The following is a 15,000-nucleotide window of genomic DNA, read 5'->3' as shown; positions in this document are numbered from 1 at the left end:
CCTGGTTGATATGCAGATATGCGTCTTAGCAGATACGTGCTCTTTATGTAGGGGGTGCTATTGCTATGTAGTTTAAATAAAATGAGCTTTAAGCATGTTGGAAAAATAGTGGGGAAAATACCTGGTTTAGTCCCTGAGTAGACTCATAGCTTTTTAAAGAGACAGCGTCGTTCAAACCAGAGTAATTAATGCAGGCATTGCCACGCGCACATTCCCGTCTCGAGAGCCTTCGGACTGTGCACGTCTGTTTGTAAGGGAACAGGTTGGTCTTCATACTTCATATTGCAATACTGAATGTAATGCATTTGTCATTGTCCGCAACAATTAGTTATTTTCACACTGGCGTAAGGCCCGTGTGCATTCAGCGCATTTTTGTCCCAGTACATTTTCTCCTACTTTATTGGATGTTTATGTCAACCTGAGTCGTCACCTTTACTGCTTTCATCCATTTGAGAAAGTGAATCGTAAAAGGCATGAGAATGCTTCAACGTACCCGATCTTTCTGTTAGTGTAACTCAAGCAATGCAGGTGTAGTTTTAACTACATTTTAGACCAGCCACTCACAAACATCTTTAGGGATTTGACAGTAAACTACCTTGGGGTGAAAGTATCCAGATATTTCCTGTCTGAAGTTACCTCTGCGCTGCTGATAAAAATGCAACTGCATTATATCTCACTTGTCTTGTCTACAAAGATGCGTTAACAACATGTCTTTGAAATGTGTGCTTCAGTCATAAATGGAAGTACAGTGTCTTTGTGTGTATACATTTCAGTCAATACCTACAGTTCCTTAGACAGACAAAAAAAAACTTTGAATACTCTGAAAAAACTTGAGACTACAGTTTGCCGGCGTCCCTGGAAGTATGAAGTGCTCACATCGTTGTGTGCCGGTATCAATATATTTTCCACCGGACTAAGCAGATAATATCTTCTAAAATTAGATCGTGACCCTGTTAAATCGGACCAGCTGGACACCTCAGTTGCTAATTCACAAGCTATGCTGGAAAGTGCAAGTGGACTTTTAAGGTGAGAATCGATGACCCTGCCTCTCTCTCTCTGACTCACTCACTCACTCACCACTCACTCACCTTGCTCCTTGCCCTCTTGGCTAGCTCTGTACCTGCTGGTTTATTGTAACTGTTGTCTTGGCAGGCGTCCAAGGATCACCAGGTTACATATGTTCCACTGTTGTGTTATTCTATCTCTCCCTTTGTCTTCTTCCTTCCCCAGGCATTTTTTACTTTTGCTCTCTGACCGCTCCTGCCCTGACTGCCCTTTTGCACTTTCCCCTGTCACCCTTGATCGCCTTGGCCAGTGGTCTGCACATTGCAGGACTAGCTGTTTCCCCGCCGATGTGGCTGATGTCCAGCCCCCAGCACTGGTCATTGGCTTCTCCTTTTCCACTTTCTATGTCCAGCCCCCGATCACTGGCCATTGGCTTCACATTGCCGTTGCCTCCTCCTCTCTGTCTGTGCCCTGCCCATGTTTTCGATGTCTCTGTCCATCCATCTCCTGACGTTCAAGTTCGCAGGGACGTCACGTCCGCACTTGAACTTGCAGCTCAGGGGGGCTTTTGCCATTTTTTTCATCTCTCTCGCTCTCCCTCTCTCTCTTTTTTTTAAAAGCCATGACGGCTATCCCACAATCCATCTTCCCTGCGCCATCTTTGTATTATTTCTAATTTATTTTGGATGTCAAAGGCATTGATGAAGATATTTTCTCTGGAGTCTCCTTCTTTCTAACCCGGCTCTCCCGATGTGAACCGAGCTCGCAGCCGCCACCGCCGTCACCGCTACCAACCACCATGTCACGCCGCAAGCAAGGCAAACCCCAGCACTTAAGCAAACGGGAATTTTCACGTAAGTAATATTTAATGCAGTAATGATCATCATTAGTAGTAATAATGTTAATAAGGATTATCAGCACATGGCTACTTGGATGGGAAACAAACATTTCCTTCACTTTCCAGCAGGGCTACTATTCACTGTGCAGCACAACAGAAATTTCAAAAGAGAAGCAAAACTCGACTTGTGAACAGGAGGACTGTGTAGTGGGTACAGGAGGACGAGGTCAGCGAGTGCCTGGGAGGTGCGCAAGGTGTTGACCGTTGCACGAGCACAGGTTTGCAGTACCCAGCGCGAGGCACAGCATGGCGCGCGGGGTCCGAGGGAGCTCCAGCCGATGCGAAGGGGGCGACTGTGCAGAGGGCAGCGCTCAGGCAGTGGACGATCTGGACTGAGTCAGGTTGTCTGTGGATCCCGTCAGTGAATACCTTACAGTGACTTTTAGTTAAGTGTTTCTTGCTAGGGTCACGGGTCTCTGACTGAGTGCTCTTGTCTCTTTCTCTTGGTCTTGCAGTGCAGTGGTCACTTCTGGTTATGCCTCATGTGCCCTCCGTGCCTTGAGCCGTCACCCAAAGGCAGCTGCTGGAAGTGCAGAAAACACTGACTCTCCTCGGTCGTACCTTCCGCTAGCTCGCCGCTGCTTTACCACTAAAACCTGCTGATTAAAAAATTGCTCTGTTTAAGTGTTGCATGAGAGTGGAATTCCCTCCTCTCTCTCTCTCTTTCGCTCTCTCTCCATTTTTTGGAAGATTTTCAAAAAGTGGAAGTGGATTTTGATTGGGAAAAATCTCGTGTCTGAATGTTTACAAGCACAGCGTGTGCGGAACCTCCTGCCAACAGTAGTCCCAGAAAATAATAATCGGTAAAACAGCCTCAGATAAAACCCAAATAGTTCAGCGTTGTCGAAGTGTTTTAGAATTATTTTATGACAAAGCAATATTTTACGTTTAAAGCGCCTCTCATGTTTACAGATCGCCTGCTACGTTTGCCAAGTGGTCGTAAATACAAGAATATGAGCTGCTGGTGACAGAAGAAGCTGCAGTTTTGGAAGAGTCGAAGCTTGGCTGCATGAAATTTCTAACAAATAACTTTCTTTGCAGTTGAACCTGCATGGCATTTCTAGTTCTGCGGAACACGTGAGGAATGCAAGGCAGCAAGTTTCCAAGAATCGGCCTTCGTTCTGTGAGGTGACGCCTTGCTTTGGACTTCAGCTTGGGAAATTGAAACAATATTATGGACATTCCTTAATATTTTGTTGAACTGTTGTGATAATCTCGACGAACATCTATTTTTATATTTACAAATTCTGATTAATCGTCACAGACATCACGTTCATATATGTGTTTAATATTACTACAATTAGCAACAAAAAAGGCAGTGGTAGTGGTGGTGGGGTGGGGGCTGCTGTTAGTGAGACAGCCTGCTATTTTTAAAATAAATAGTACTATTTTAACAGAGATTCAGCAGTGGAACTTTAGAAGACGTCCCCAGAATGCTGCTCTGCTATGTCAGGAAGGGGTGTTTCCATGCTGAGGGAAAAGGAGCTGCTTCTTTTGTTGACTTGTAAACATGAAACTCAAGTGTTGTAAAATAGAACGGTCTTTTGCTGGATAGTAACTAGGAGCACCATGTAATCGGTTTTTGGCCGGAGTAATAAACTGCTGTGCATCGGTGAGGGGGTGTTTGCTGAAATAAATTGCTTTTGAGCATGATGAGCAGTTAAGCAAGTGTTTTGTTGGAGATAAGTTGCTGAAGGATGAATCCATTGAAAAGGGAACTGTGCGTAGCTGCTGTCAGTGCCATGGAGGTAAAGTAGTGAGCTGGAAAGTATTGCTGGCATTGCTGCTGTGACACACACGAAGTGCTGTTTTGAAAAGGATGTTTGGTCGCTAGGAGGCAGAAGAAGATCAGAAACCAGGGTGAACTTGAACCTGACGCGCTCTCCAGCAACTTAAGACCCCAGCAGCTCAGACTTTGGGGAAACGGAGCGCACTGTTAAGTCTCCTATTTTAAGAAGGAAATCAGACATGTGGTTATTTTAGTCAGAAAGGTAAACGGTGTTTGCTTGTGTTTTTGAACTGTTTATTGCAGGGCGTGATCTTATTTTGTAAACTGTGCTTATCATGATTAGTGGCACCGTTTTTTTCTGTCATATTTACATAGTTTCACCCTTAGCAAAGCTTACACATCAATTAAAGATTAAATGGACGCAGACACGATTTTCTTATATTTAATGACTGACATATTTGTAGATTTTTTAAAAGTGAGATTTTGTCAGGAATAGCTGCTCACCGCCCTATAGGCAAAACGCAACGACATTGAATTCAGGGAATCATTGTGCCCATTTTATATTCTTATTAGAAACATGCACATTTTATTGTCTGCGTCTGTTTTGGAGAGTGACTACTTCTTAACAACGGTTCCTGTTTTGCAAGTGAAAATTTCCTTGTTTGACACCCACGTGTCTACAGATGTCTAATCTCTTCTCGTCGCGTTCCCTTTGTATGTAATTCCTTTGAACCCTGGATTTGTAAACCCCAAGGACTAACACCCGTAGTAATATAACCTTTCAGCCTTGTAAGGCTACTCAACTTCTTAGACTGTGGCATCGGTAATTGTCATACATGGTAAGAAATCATGCACCTCCCTAAAAAGTAAAGAAAGTGGATTCTAGTGTTTCCGCAGTAAATATAACCATCATCTTTGTGAAAGCGCCTCCAGCGATGACCTTATTTTTAAGCCTTTTGGACTCCATTCTGCTGTAGCCTACCCGAGTGTTGAAGGTGTAACAACCAATGAATTCTTCATTAAATAGTTGCAGTCATAGGGGTGAGAGTGGGATACGGAAGGATAAAGCTTGCAAGAAAGCACCAGTGACAAAGGTTTATGTAGGTATAGGTTTGCACATCCCTTGTTTTTCCCAGCAATTTGTTGCTGCAAGCCATATCGTGCAGATAGGATGAACTCTGCATCTGTCTGTTCATGACATCTGTAGGACTGAAGCTTTCGCCAGTTGCAGATGTATGGCTTCTTGTCAGTTTTGTGTGCAGGTAGAAACGAGTTGATGCCGGACAGTGTTCACAAGTGCTAACCATGGCGTGTGTTTGTGCGTGTGTGTGTGTTTTTAAAGCACCTTTCAGTTCAGGACATCTGTACATTTAAAGTTCATGGATACAACATATTAATTTCCTTAGCTTTAGACAATACTTAATTTCTACTGTAATGAACCACACACTTATATTTTTACTTTCATTTTAAACCAGTTTGTCCAGTATCATAACATTTTAAACAGAGAGCCCCTACTGTTTGTAAACACAGGCACGGACAGAGAGACACACATGCCGACATAGGCATGTATAGTCATGCATACGCATCTTTTTCTGGTCAGCCTTTCAGAGTTGTCTCTGATTTACAATTTTTTAAGAAGGCATCTCACAGTCATGTATTTGGTTTTACTTTTGATACTAGAGATATATACAATCGACTGTTTGGCAACATTTTCATATCCTTGTATATGTGGTCTCCCCGTACAGCATACTAGATGAAACAAATGAAGATTTTTGAGACTGTTTCCAAATTGATGCAGAAGTACAGAAGATATGTCTTGCTTTGCTTCCAGTGCTGTTCTGCTCTGTACATCTGGGACTTACTCCAGATCTTCCATTAAGTACTAGATCTTGGAGCCGCTATAACAAATAATGCCTACAGATCACCTCAGTCATGCAGTCTGCCAGTCTGTTTCAATATTCTGAAGTTAAATTAAAATCTATTTTTTGATTCTCTATGGCTTAAAGTTCATTAAAATTTGAAATTGGTAGCTTGCTAAATAAGGTCTTACATTTTAACCATTTCAATATATTATTCTATCACGTGATAAAATCGCAATTGTGTTCCTTTCTGTTTATTGCTCTGAAGAGCTTTTTTGTTTGTTCATTTGCTTTTCCAGTATTAGCACTATTATTAGAAGTATATTTGATTCAGATTTTTGTGTAACTGATTATTCAATATAATTGCAGATTTCAGATTAACAGTGATGAGTGTAAAATACAGCATTTGGTTGCTTATTTTATTTTTTGTTGCTCAAGTTGGTCCCAGTGTAATCTGCCCTTTTTCCGGGGAGATCAACGCTGATATTCATTCTGACTAGAAGAGATTTGGTCAGGAAACTGGAGAATTTCACTTACTTTTTAAAATAGTTGTTGTGGGATATTATACCGCCACATGAGACCATGAAAAGTTAACAACAGATCAGGCATATGGAGTTTCATTCTAATGTCTTATGCAAAGTACAACAGTATAGGAATGAAGCACCCCACCCCTTAAACTGCACTGAAGTTTAAGTATTGAAATATGAAACCTATTATCTGAGAGGTGATAGGCTTTTCTTACATCATAGTTAAACATGCATTGGAGGTATGACCTCCATTGGCATTGTGTTCATGTCATGTGGGAGGATATTTAGCAACTTAGATGAAACTATTTGTCCCTTCCTTTTGCCTATTAATAGAATATACTGATTCTGTTCATACGGGACTGTGGTGCATATATCTTTGGCACATTTAATTTTGCATGCAAATACAGTAGGGGTACTTTGTCTCAAAATTGTAAAATTAGAAAAGATGGTAATGTGGGGAACGTGACTTCTGGTTAAACATAAAAAAAAAAAAAAAACTTAGAAGAGTTGTTAAAGCAAGCGCAGAATGATTCAAGAAGTATTTTGATTTACAGTGGCAAAGCTGTGCTTTTATGTATACAGAAATGTGTGTGTATGTGTGTATGTGCGCCCACGCACACGTGTGTACATTTTTGCATGCTTGTTTAAAATGCCTATTTGCTAGGGAGGTTATTTATACCTATAAAGAGTGAAATCTGATGGAACGCTACAGGAAATGCAGTGTGATTTTGATACATTCTTCTTATGAAAAGTATTCTGTGAACACTGTTTTGAATGAGTCAGAATGCAAGTTAACACTGACAACTCTTATGCTGACAGTTTGTTTACGTATTAGCATATGACTGCAGTAAACATTAAACTGCAGTATATAAAAATGTAATCCAACTATGGCTCTGAGAGACTTGTTTTATTGTTGAAATGTTTTAACATACCTTGTTGAATTTTAGCATAATGTATATAACTGCATCCTGGATTTCCTTTAAGCTTTCAGTTTTGCTTATGTGTTGTTTTTCATGTTCCAGCCGAAGCCATTGACAGTCTTCTTACAGATGATGAACCTGAGCATGGTACATTGGGAGCACCAGAAGGGGACCACGACCTCCTGACCTGTGGCCAGTGTCAGATAACTTTCCCATTGGGGGACATACTTATTTTTATTGAGCACAAACGGAAACAATGCAATGGCAGCATCTGCATGGACAAAGTTGTGGATAAGCCACCTTCACCATCACCAAGTGAACTAAGGAAAGCAACCAATCCTGTGGAAGTTGGCATTCAGGTTACACCAGAGGATGATGACTGTTTGTCTACGTCATCCAGAGGAATTTGTCCTAAGCAGGAAAATATAGCAGGTAAATACCACAAGTGCATGCATGCTGTCTTTACTTTTCTAAGTGAAGGGTAGTGCCTGAGGGTTTTATAGGCAGTGTTAGATTTTTACATATTAGCTAACAAACCAGTATTTTATACTCCTGTTACTAGCATTATATTCAGAGGACTATTATTCAATGATGACAGGTACCTGTAAACCAGTTCAGTTTGGGAGGTATAAAGCTCTATGAACAAGGGAGTTATCAATCATGAGCATGAAACCTGAATCACCGAGTTACATTTAAGTTTAATTGTATATAGAACACATTCATCTGAATTATGTGCTCAAAAAGGTTTGGCAGATAGTTTTTTCTTATAACAAAATGCTTCCTGCCTTTTACACTGATGACAAAATATCCAAGTTTGCAAGGTCATATAGTCCTCTCACTTACATGTCACGACTTTCTGCAAGATGAAACTAACATGACACCTGAATTACATAAAGCAGAAATAATGTAACAGTAATAATCTGTAATTAGACAAAGTTTAAATTAACTTGAAGCTAAACAAATGTGCAGGCAAACATGCTGATTAAGTTAAGCCTAAGGAATGTGACCACACTGAGTTTCTGTTTTTCCCAATGCATCATTTAAAGAGTTCTTTGTTGTGCCTGTAACACTGATTTTTCTCTCTGTACAATATGATCTGGATATTATGTTTAGAGTTACTGTAGCAGTGAAAGAGTTAATTGAGCTGCAGCGAGCCTCATATCCATACTGGCTGTCAGCACTTGGGCTGTAATTAAACACAGCCCCATGGCAAAGTGACACCACCGACCTTGACTTTAAGATGCCATTTTCAACTGGCCAGGCCAGAGTAGAGAGGGCAGTTGCTGAAGCAAAGAGACATACTTATCCAAAAAGTTTAAGGGCATGTTAGAAATTTCAAAAGGTTGGTTTGACAGAAAAGGCAGCTCTCTGCAGCCTGCCTTCTCAGGCAAACGATAAATGTCTCTCTCTGTGTTCTTTCTGTTTTCTCTGATGTGGTTTTGACAGCTGTATCTTGATTTTCTTTGTGGTTTACAGAACCACATATCACCCTTATAAATGTTTGACACAGATTTTCACTTTCTAGTACATAAATTGTAAATGGTGTACTCAGAAAACAAATGAAATTAAAATGTTTACAGTTATGAAAGGAGGCAGACTTAGTAGTGTAGTCAGCGTTTTGCATTCTATAATTAGGTGAAAAATTTGTATATGATATGAATTTTCTGGACTAAATCTGGCATGGGGTAGTATTATCAAATTGAAATTTTTAGGCTAATTCTAGTCACTGGCGTGCTTTGTAGCTGAATGTTAGAAGACTAAACAGAAGGTAGGATCTTTTTAGTTCATTGAATGCACATTATGGCTGCACATTAAACTAAAACTGCAAGAGATGATGCAGTCTAGGGCATTGTATTTATCCTTTAAAATGTTATGTACAGAGTCCAGTTTTATAGTTCTTCTGTTTTGTTTGTTTATTTTGTAACTCAGCAGCTTTATAGTGGATTTGGTGGAGAAAAACAGTAATATGTCAGATGTCACCTGACACTTTCTTTAGTGGCAGACAGCTCATAAAAGTAAGCTAGGCATTTCTAATTATGTGGAATCTCAGTGACTTTTTTGCTTCTCAAATTTTGAAGGTAGCACATACTTCAATCAATCTATCAGTCAGTGGCATGATTTTGCTATGGAAAACGATTCTTACCAATAAGGCTTTCATTCTGATGACGTGACTTATATTGCTGTATTGCATAATATCATTTTTACTGTCACAGCAGACTGTGATTATTTTCTTGTGCTATCTTAAGGCTGTGAAGGAAAATGAAGATAACTATAGAATGCAACAATGATAACTGTGATCCTTGCAGAAGCTGCTTAAATGTATTTCAGTTTATACAGTATACTATCATATTTACATGTTGAGCTTCATTGTTTAAAAGGCAAAATGCAGCATCTAGCAAGAACGAAAGAATTAAAGTCACTCCCTCTAGGCTTGGTCCTATATAGGCAATGTATTAGTAGATATACTCCCTGCATGCAGTCTTGTGGAAGGAGCATTTTAGATTAAAAGTTTATATTTACTTAAATGTGTTTTTAGGTCTATGAGCCTTTTTAAAATTTGGAGTTTGCAAGTTACCCTATGGCTTTGAATAATGGTGTAGAAAAAGTATGTCAAACTGATAAATCTTTAGGATTGAACCACATTCACCCCCACCCCCTGTTGAGTTGATGTTGTTGGCCAGAGATTATAATAAAACTGAACGACTCTTGGACTGATCCCATATTCAGATCGTATAATGAATTTGTGGCTAGTCCCAAAAGATTTTAGTTCTCTTTTACTTTATGAATTACACTTGTTTCATTCATTCATGATACTTAAATAGAGCTCTGGAAGCTCAAACTGTGGCTTTAACAAAATATGTAAGTACTGTAATAATGCCATGAAAAATTTGAACTGTTACACTGACACATCAATGTGCATTCTCTAATTATGATATGTGTGTGTGTGTGTGTGTGTGTGTGTGTGTGTGTGTGTGTGTGTGTGTGTGTGTGTGTGTGTAGAAAACAAATGGCCCTGATGTGAGGCTTGGCTACCACATTTCTTTTCTCCAATGTGTCTCTCCCTTTCCTTTTCCATTGAGCTGGGTGCCAGAAGTGTGCAAATTATTTGGTTGCTAAAGATGCCGTGACAAATGTGCAAGTGAATAAAATGTAAAAAAAAGTAATGCCTAGCTGATGTTTCCTATTTCATTTGCATTTTCTTACTAAATGGAAAGGTGTTTTAATAATGCATTAGAAATGAAAGAAACTTAAAAATCTTCCCGCTGAGCGCACACATGCAAAACAAAGAATAAAGGCGCTACCTTTTTCTGTTACACTGATAATAAGGAGCACATGAGAATTATGCATAATGAGTGATGTCATAATTCACACTCATCATGTGAAAATCTGTAGGTGCCTCCACATCATGGGGTAATATTTTCTTATCTTTTGATTCATTTTAGTTTATTACATTTTGGAAGAAAACTGTCTTGATCCTGAAATTTGCACACTCTTTTAATATTAAGGTTTAGAATAATAAAATGAGCAGAGGACCTTTGATTCCATCAGAGGTTTAATAAATGTACTTTCACCAGCAAGTGTGCAAATAATTAATTTGCTAGGTACTGATCCATCATTGTATGCCCTTCTGTTGTTGTTTATTCAGTCCTTATTCTGTTTCTAAAGAATTACAAATGCATCAAATTGGAATAATATTTGGAATGCTGTAGTGCACCCTCCCACATGCAGGCATGTGTGTATGTGTACATGTCTGCATATCCACTTAGATGTCTATTTATATATATATATATATATATATATATATATATATATATATATGTAATTATCTGCCTTTCTCTCTCTCTCTCTCTATATATATATATATATATATATATATATATATATATATTTAGATAACATATCTGTCTATATATTTATCTGTCTGTATAAGGAATTCAGAAATACTGTTACCTAAATTATTTTTGAATTATTTTTGCTTGTGCAAATTACTGTAATGGACCATCTGTTTTTGTGAAGGTGACAACGTTTTGAGACAGACAACATGTAATTTACACACACGATTTAACAGGTAGAGTTTATAAAGAATAGAATTGCATTAGCAGATGTTTTAAAATGGCAGTAGAATTACTATGGAAATAAGATTACTGAGATGAGAGGTGCATATTAAAATTTTTCCTCTGTATTGTTCTTAATACTTAAATACTCGTAATTCTGTATGACTGTTTACATTAGAATTTAAAATATCAGATATTCAAAACATGCATTCTCTGCTTATAGGTTTTATTTTAGTAGTACTAAAACTGGCCTACTCAGTATATAATAACCCAGATTTCAAGTAATACGGCGTCACCATTATTAATGAATTAATTACTAACATACATTAATTATTAACTAATTAATTACTAACATACATTACTGCATTAGCAGCCCATTTACTGCATAGTATTAGGGATACCTTAACGTTTAAAAGGGATTCCTACACTACTCAAGCGAACACATCCTACTTCTCTGGATGCAATGTTTTAATCCTTGCAAAATGAAATGATTGTTTAGTCAAACAGGAGATTGTACTCTCTTTTATTTTCTGTTTTACAGCAGTGCTTGCAACCTAGACATTGAATGAAAGTGTTAAAGTTTATTGATCTCTTAAATCAAGGATGAAAGCTAGAGGTAAAGAACAAAACAAGATATTTCATGTCAAAAGTCTCAAGAATAAAGTTATTGGTAGCTTTTCATACTGCTACTGTAGATTTTTGTAATTTATACCAAAGATCTGAGGATTTAAGTGTATATATGTTTGTGTGCATGTATGTGTGTGTGTGTGTGTGTGTATATGCATGCATGTGGGTGTGTGTGTGTGTGTGTGTGTGTGTGTGTGTATGCATGCATGTGTGTGTGTGTGTGTGTGTGTGTGTGTGTGTGTATGCATGTGGGTGTGTGTGTGTGCAGGCATGTGGGTGTGTATGTGTGTGTGTGTGTGTATGCATGCATGTGGGTATGTGTGTGTGTGTGTGTGTGTGTGTGTATGCACGCATGCATGTGGGTGCATATGTGTGTGTGTATGCATGCATGTGGCTGTGTGTGCGCGTGTACATGCATGTGTTTGTGTGTGTCTGTGTGTGTGTGTGTGTGTGTGTGTGCATGCGTGCGTGCATGTAGTGAAAAATGGAACTAGATTTTTAGTTGGCTTTCTAAATATTATACATAACATGCTCAGAATGAAATGATTATGTGTTTGCTTTTTGAAGCCCTTCAATTTGCTTACATTGTAGGGTGCTTAACAGACTGCTGCTGAAAGAGTAGATTTATTTCCAAGGGCTGTTTGCTTTTACTTGATGCTATGACTAACTACTGTATCAAAATAAGAAGGTATTTTATGCTAAACTGCACATTGGTGGCATGGTGCCAGGGCTTTGTACAGTCTGTAAGCACTTTTCCGTCTACCTTTTGCTGCAGCATTTTGGAGATTTATTGTGATTATGGCTGCAAGATCATCAGTATATTTTTAGTTTTTATCATTTTTAAGTGAAAAACATTGCTCAAAAGCACAGTCTTAATTTTCTGGTCATTGCTATCAAGTAGATATTGGTTACATTTCTAAACAGTGACACCTTTAGAGTAACAAATGTGTGTACTTTGAGTTTTTTAAAAAAAAAACACCATTCATACTCTTTCTGTGCATCAGAATAAAAAAAGAAATGTATTTCCCGGATGTACATATATATATATATATATATATATATATATATATATATATATAAATATATATAGATATATAGATATGTATGTGTGGATGCATGCATGTGTGCATATGTATGTGCGTAATGTATATGTGTATATAGATGTGTGTGTGTGTGTGTGTGTGTGTGTGTGTGTGTGTGTGTGTGTGTGTGTCTGTGTATAAAATCTATGTCTGTATGCTGTATATCAGTCTGTTGATCTGTCCATAAGAATGCATATATTTCTGAACCTACAAAGGAAAAATACCTTTGCATTTTTTAAAATCCACTATAGAACACACATTATATATGGCTGTACTCTCTTTTATTTTCTGTTTTACAAAATGTAAATGTTGCAGCAATATTATAAATTCACTTTAGTATATAGGCAGACCTGTGAGTATGTTTCCATTTTACAGAAATTTATAAATGGGGAGGTGACTTATAGCCGGGGGGCCATTCAGATTTGAAAAGAGCTTTTACACAGAAATGATATGGATGCTTCAGGATCTCAGGTGCTTTGCTTTGAGAATGGATAGAGGTAACGGACTGAATATAACAGTGCCACTGTTATGACCAAGGCATGCAGAATAACGAATGTGCTTGAATTACTGATAATCAGTAACAGATTTAAGTAACAAAACTGCAGTGATATTTTTTATTAACCATAAGAGTTAATTAAGCCTGTCTTTATATTAGAGTTGCATAAGGGAAAATAAATGTAATTTTTTTTTGGGAAATTATTTAGGTTTGTATGATCTTAAAAGACAAATACTGTATTTTTTTCAAATATAAAATGTCAGGTATAATTAAGATAGTAATGTTTTTCCTAAATATTGCAGTTGCAAAATAAAACTATCTTTATTGTTAGGATTTTGATTTTGTAGAGAAAGAGCTTTATAACAGTTGATTTGAATTCTGTCATAACTTGTGGTACACTGTAGTTTTGAGGTAATCATGAAATGGCATTAACATAGTAGCATGTGTGTGTGTGTGTTTGTGTGTGTCATGGGGATACCAGTTTTCTGTATTTGATGAGAGGCTTGATAACTTATGATGTGGAGAGAGAAAATAGCTAATTCTTATTGTTTGTTTCATATTCCATGCTATTGGGTTACCTAGAAATAATGCATTGTTTTATATTATGGCTTGTAGCTGGAGTTTGTAGTACAGTACATTAGTGCAGAGCTGTGAAGACAGCACATTTCTGAGTTATTGACTTGGTAACTGCATCAGGACCTGCCACTAAAATATTCACGTTGTTATGTGTATAGGTATGGAAATGCTGAACACCTATTTGACAGAAATACTGTAATATGACCATAGTCTGAAGCACTGTTCAGCACATTGTATTACTGTAGAGTGCAGTGGCTGCTGAGAATAATAAGAGATTATACTGAATGATTAGATCATTCCAGAAACAGGAGAAGAACAGGGGGAACTGTACTGATTTATTTCTAATTAGAAGTTGAGGAACATCAAAGGAGGAAAAAAGAAAAGACAGCTTCCATTTGAATATAATTATGGTTAAAACCTGTATTCCATTCTGACATGTTCAAGGTATTGCAATGTTAGTATTTTCTAAAAGCTATTCTATTACTGCTAGCATTCACAGCAGAAAAAGCAGCGAACAAACCTTCTCGATATACTCATATGGCTGTTATTACTGGTAAACTGCTAAACCTTTAATGTACATTACATTTGCATCTGTAATCCTGCTGGTGTTTGTAGTAGACAAACACTCGTACCCAGTACACAAAACAGTTGTTGAGTACTTTCTTGTCAGAACTTAAAAGCAAAATAAATCCATTTAGCCAGACTTATACAGAGGATAATCTTTAATGTTATTGCTCAAAAACCTGGAACAAAACAGTTGTTTTAGTTAATAAACAAAACCTGTTTACATCTGCTGATTTTGTCATTGTTGCTTTCCTTGTAGAGAGTTTCGCAGCACACAAGGTAGAGTGTTTGTGATTTTTAAAACATGAAGAAGGCTGCTAGTTTACAATGTAAAGAGTACACAAAGTGCAGGCAGCAGTTGCTTACTGTTCCCTGTTATACTGACAAATTACTTTCATACGCAGTGCACATTTTTCATACAACACACAGTGTATCTGAGATCATAGAATGCTACTTCCTTGGCATCTCTGAGCTGATTTCTCATTCTGAAGTTGTCATAAGGCTGTTTTGGCACAGGGCGGTTAGATGGTGGTGAATGGGTTAGGGTTAACTTCAGTCCCTGTAGGGGTATGTGTTCTTCATTCACCTTTACAATGGGGGCAGATTTACTGACCCTCAGAGCACTCCTTAGGTGTGAACCCAGTTGGGCATCTAAATGTCCT

The 15,000-nt window shown here is 38.0% G+C and overlaps 1 protein-coding gene across 1 annotated transcript in view; it reads left to right on the top strand.

Annotated features, from left to right (window-relative positions):
• Positions 1-1,507: 1,507 nt before the first annotated feature.
• BCL11A (BAF chromatin remodeling complex subunit BCL11A) overlaps positions 1,508-15,000 on the top strand; it is a 359,617-nt gene continuing 346,124 nt past the window's right edge. Inside the window, exons 1-2 of the mRNA XM_044054948.1 lie at positions 1,508-1,859; positions 7,041-7,370. Of these exons, the coding sequence (XP_043910883.1) occupies positions 1,805-1,859; positions 7,041-7,370 (385 nt within the window). The 5' untranslated portion in view covers positions 1,508-1,804. The remainder of the gene's footprint in view (positions 1,860-7,040; positions 7,371-15,000) is intronic.

The sequence above is a fragment of the Protopterus annectens genome, chromosome 1.part2 (assembly GCF_019279795.1).
Source record: "Protopterus annectens isolate FY-2018-M chromosome 1.part2, PAN1.0, whole genome shotgun sequence".
Taxonomy (NCBI): domain Eukaryota; kingdom Metazoa; phylum Chordata; order Ceratodontiformes; family Protopteridae; genus Protopterus; species Protopterus annectens.
Note: the sequence above shows the minus strand (reverse complement) of the source record. Positions and strands in the feature narration are given on the sequence as shown.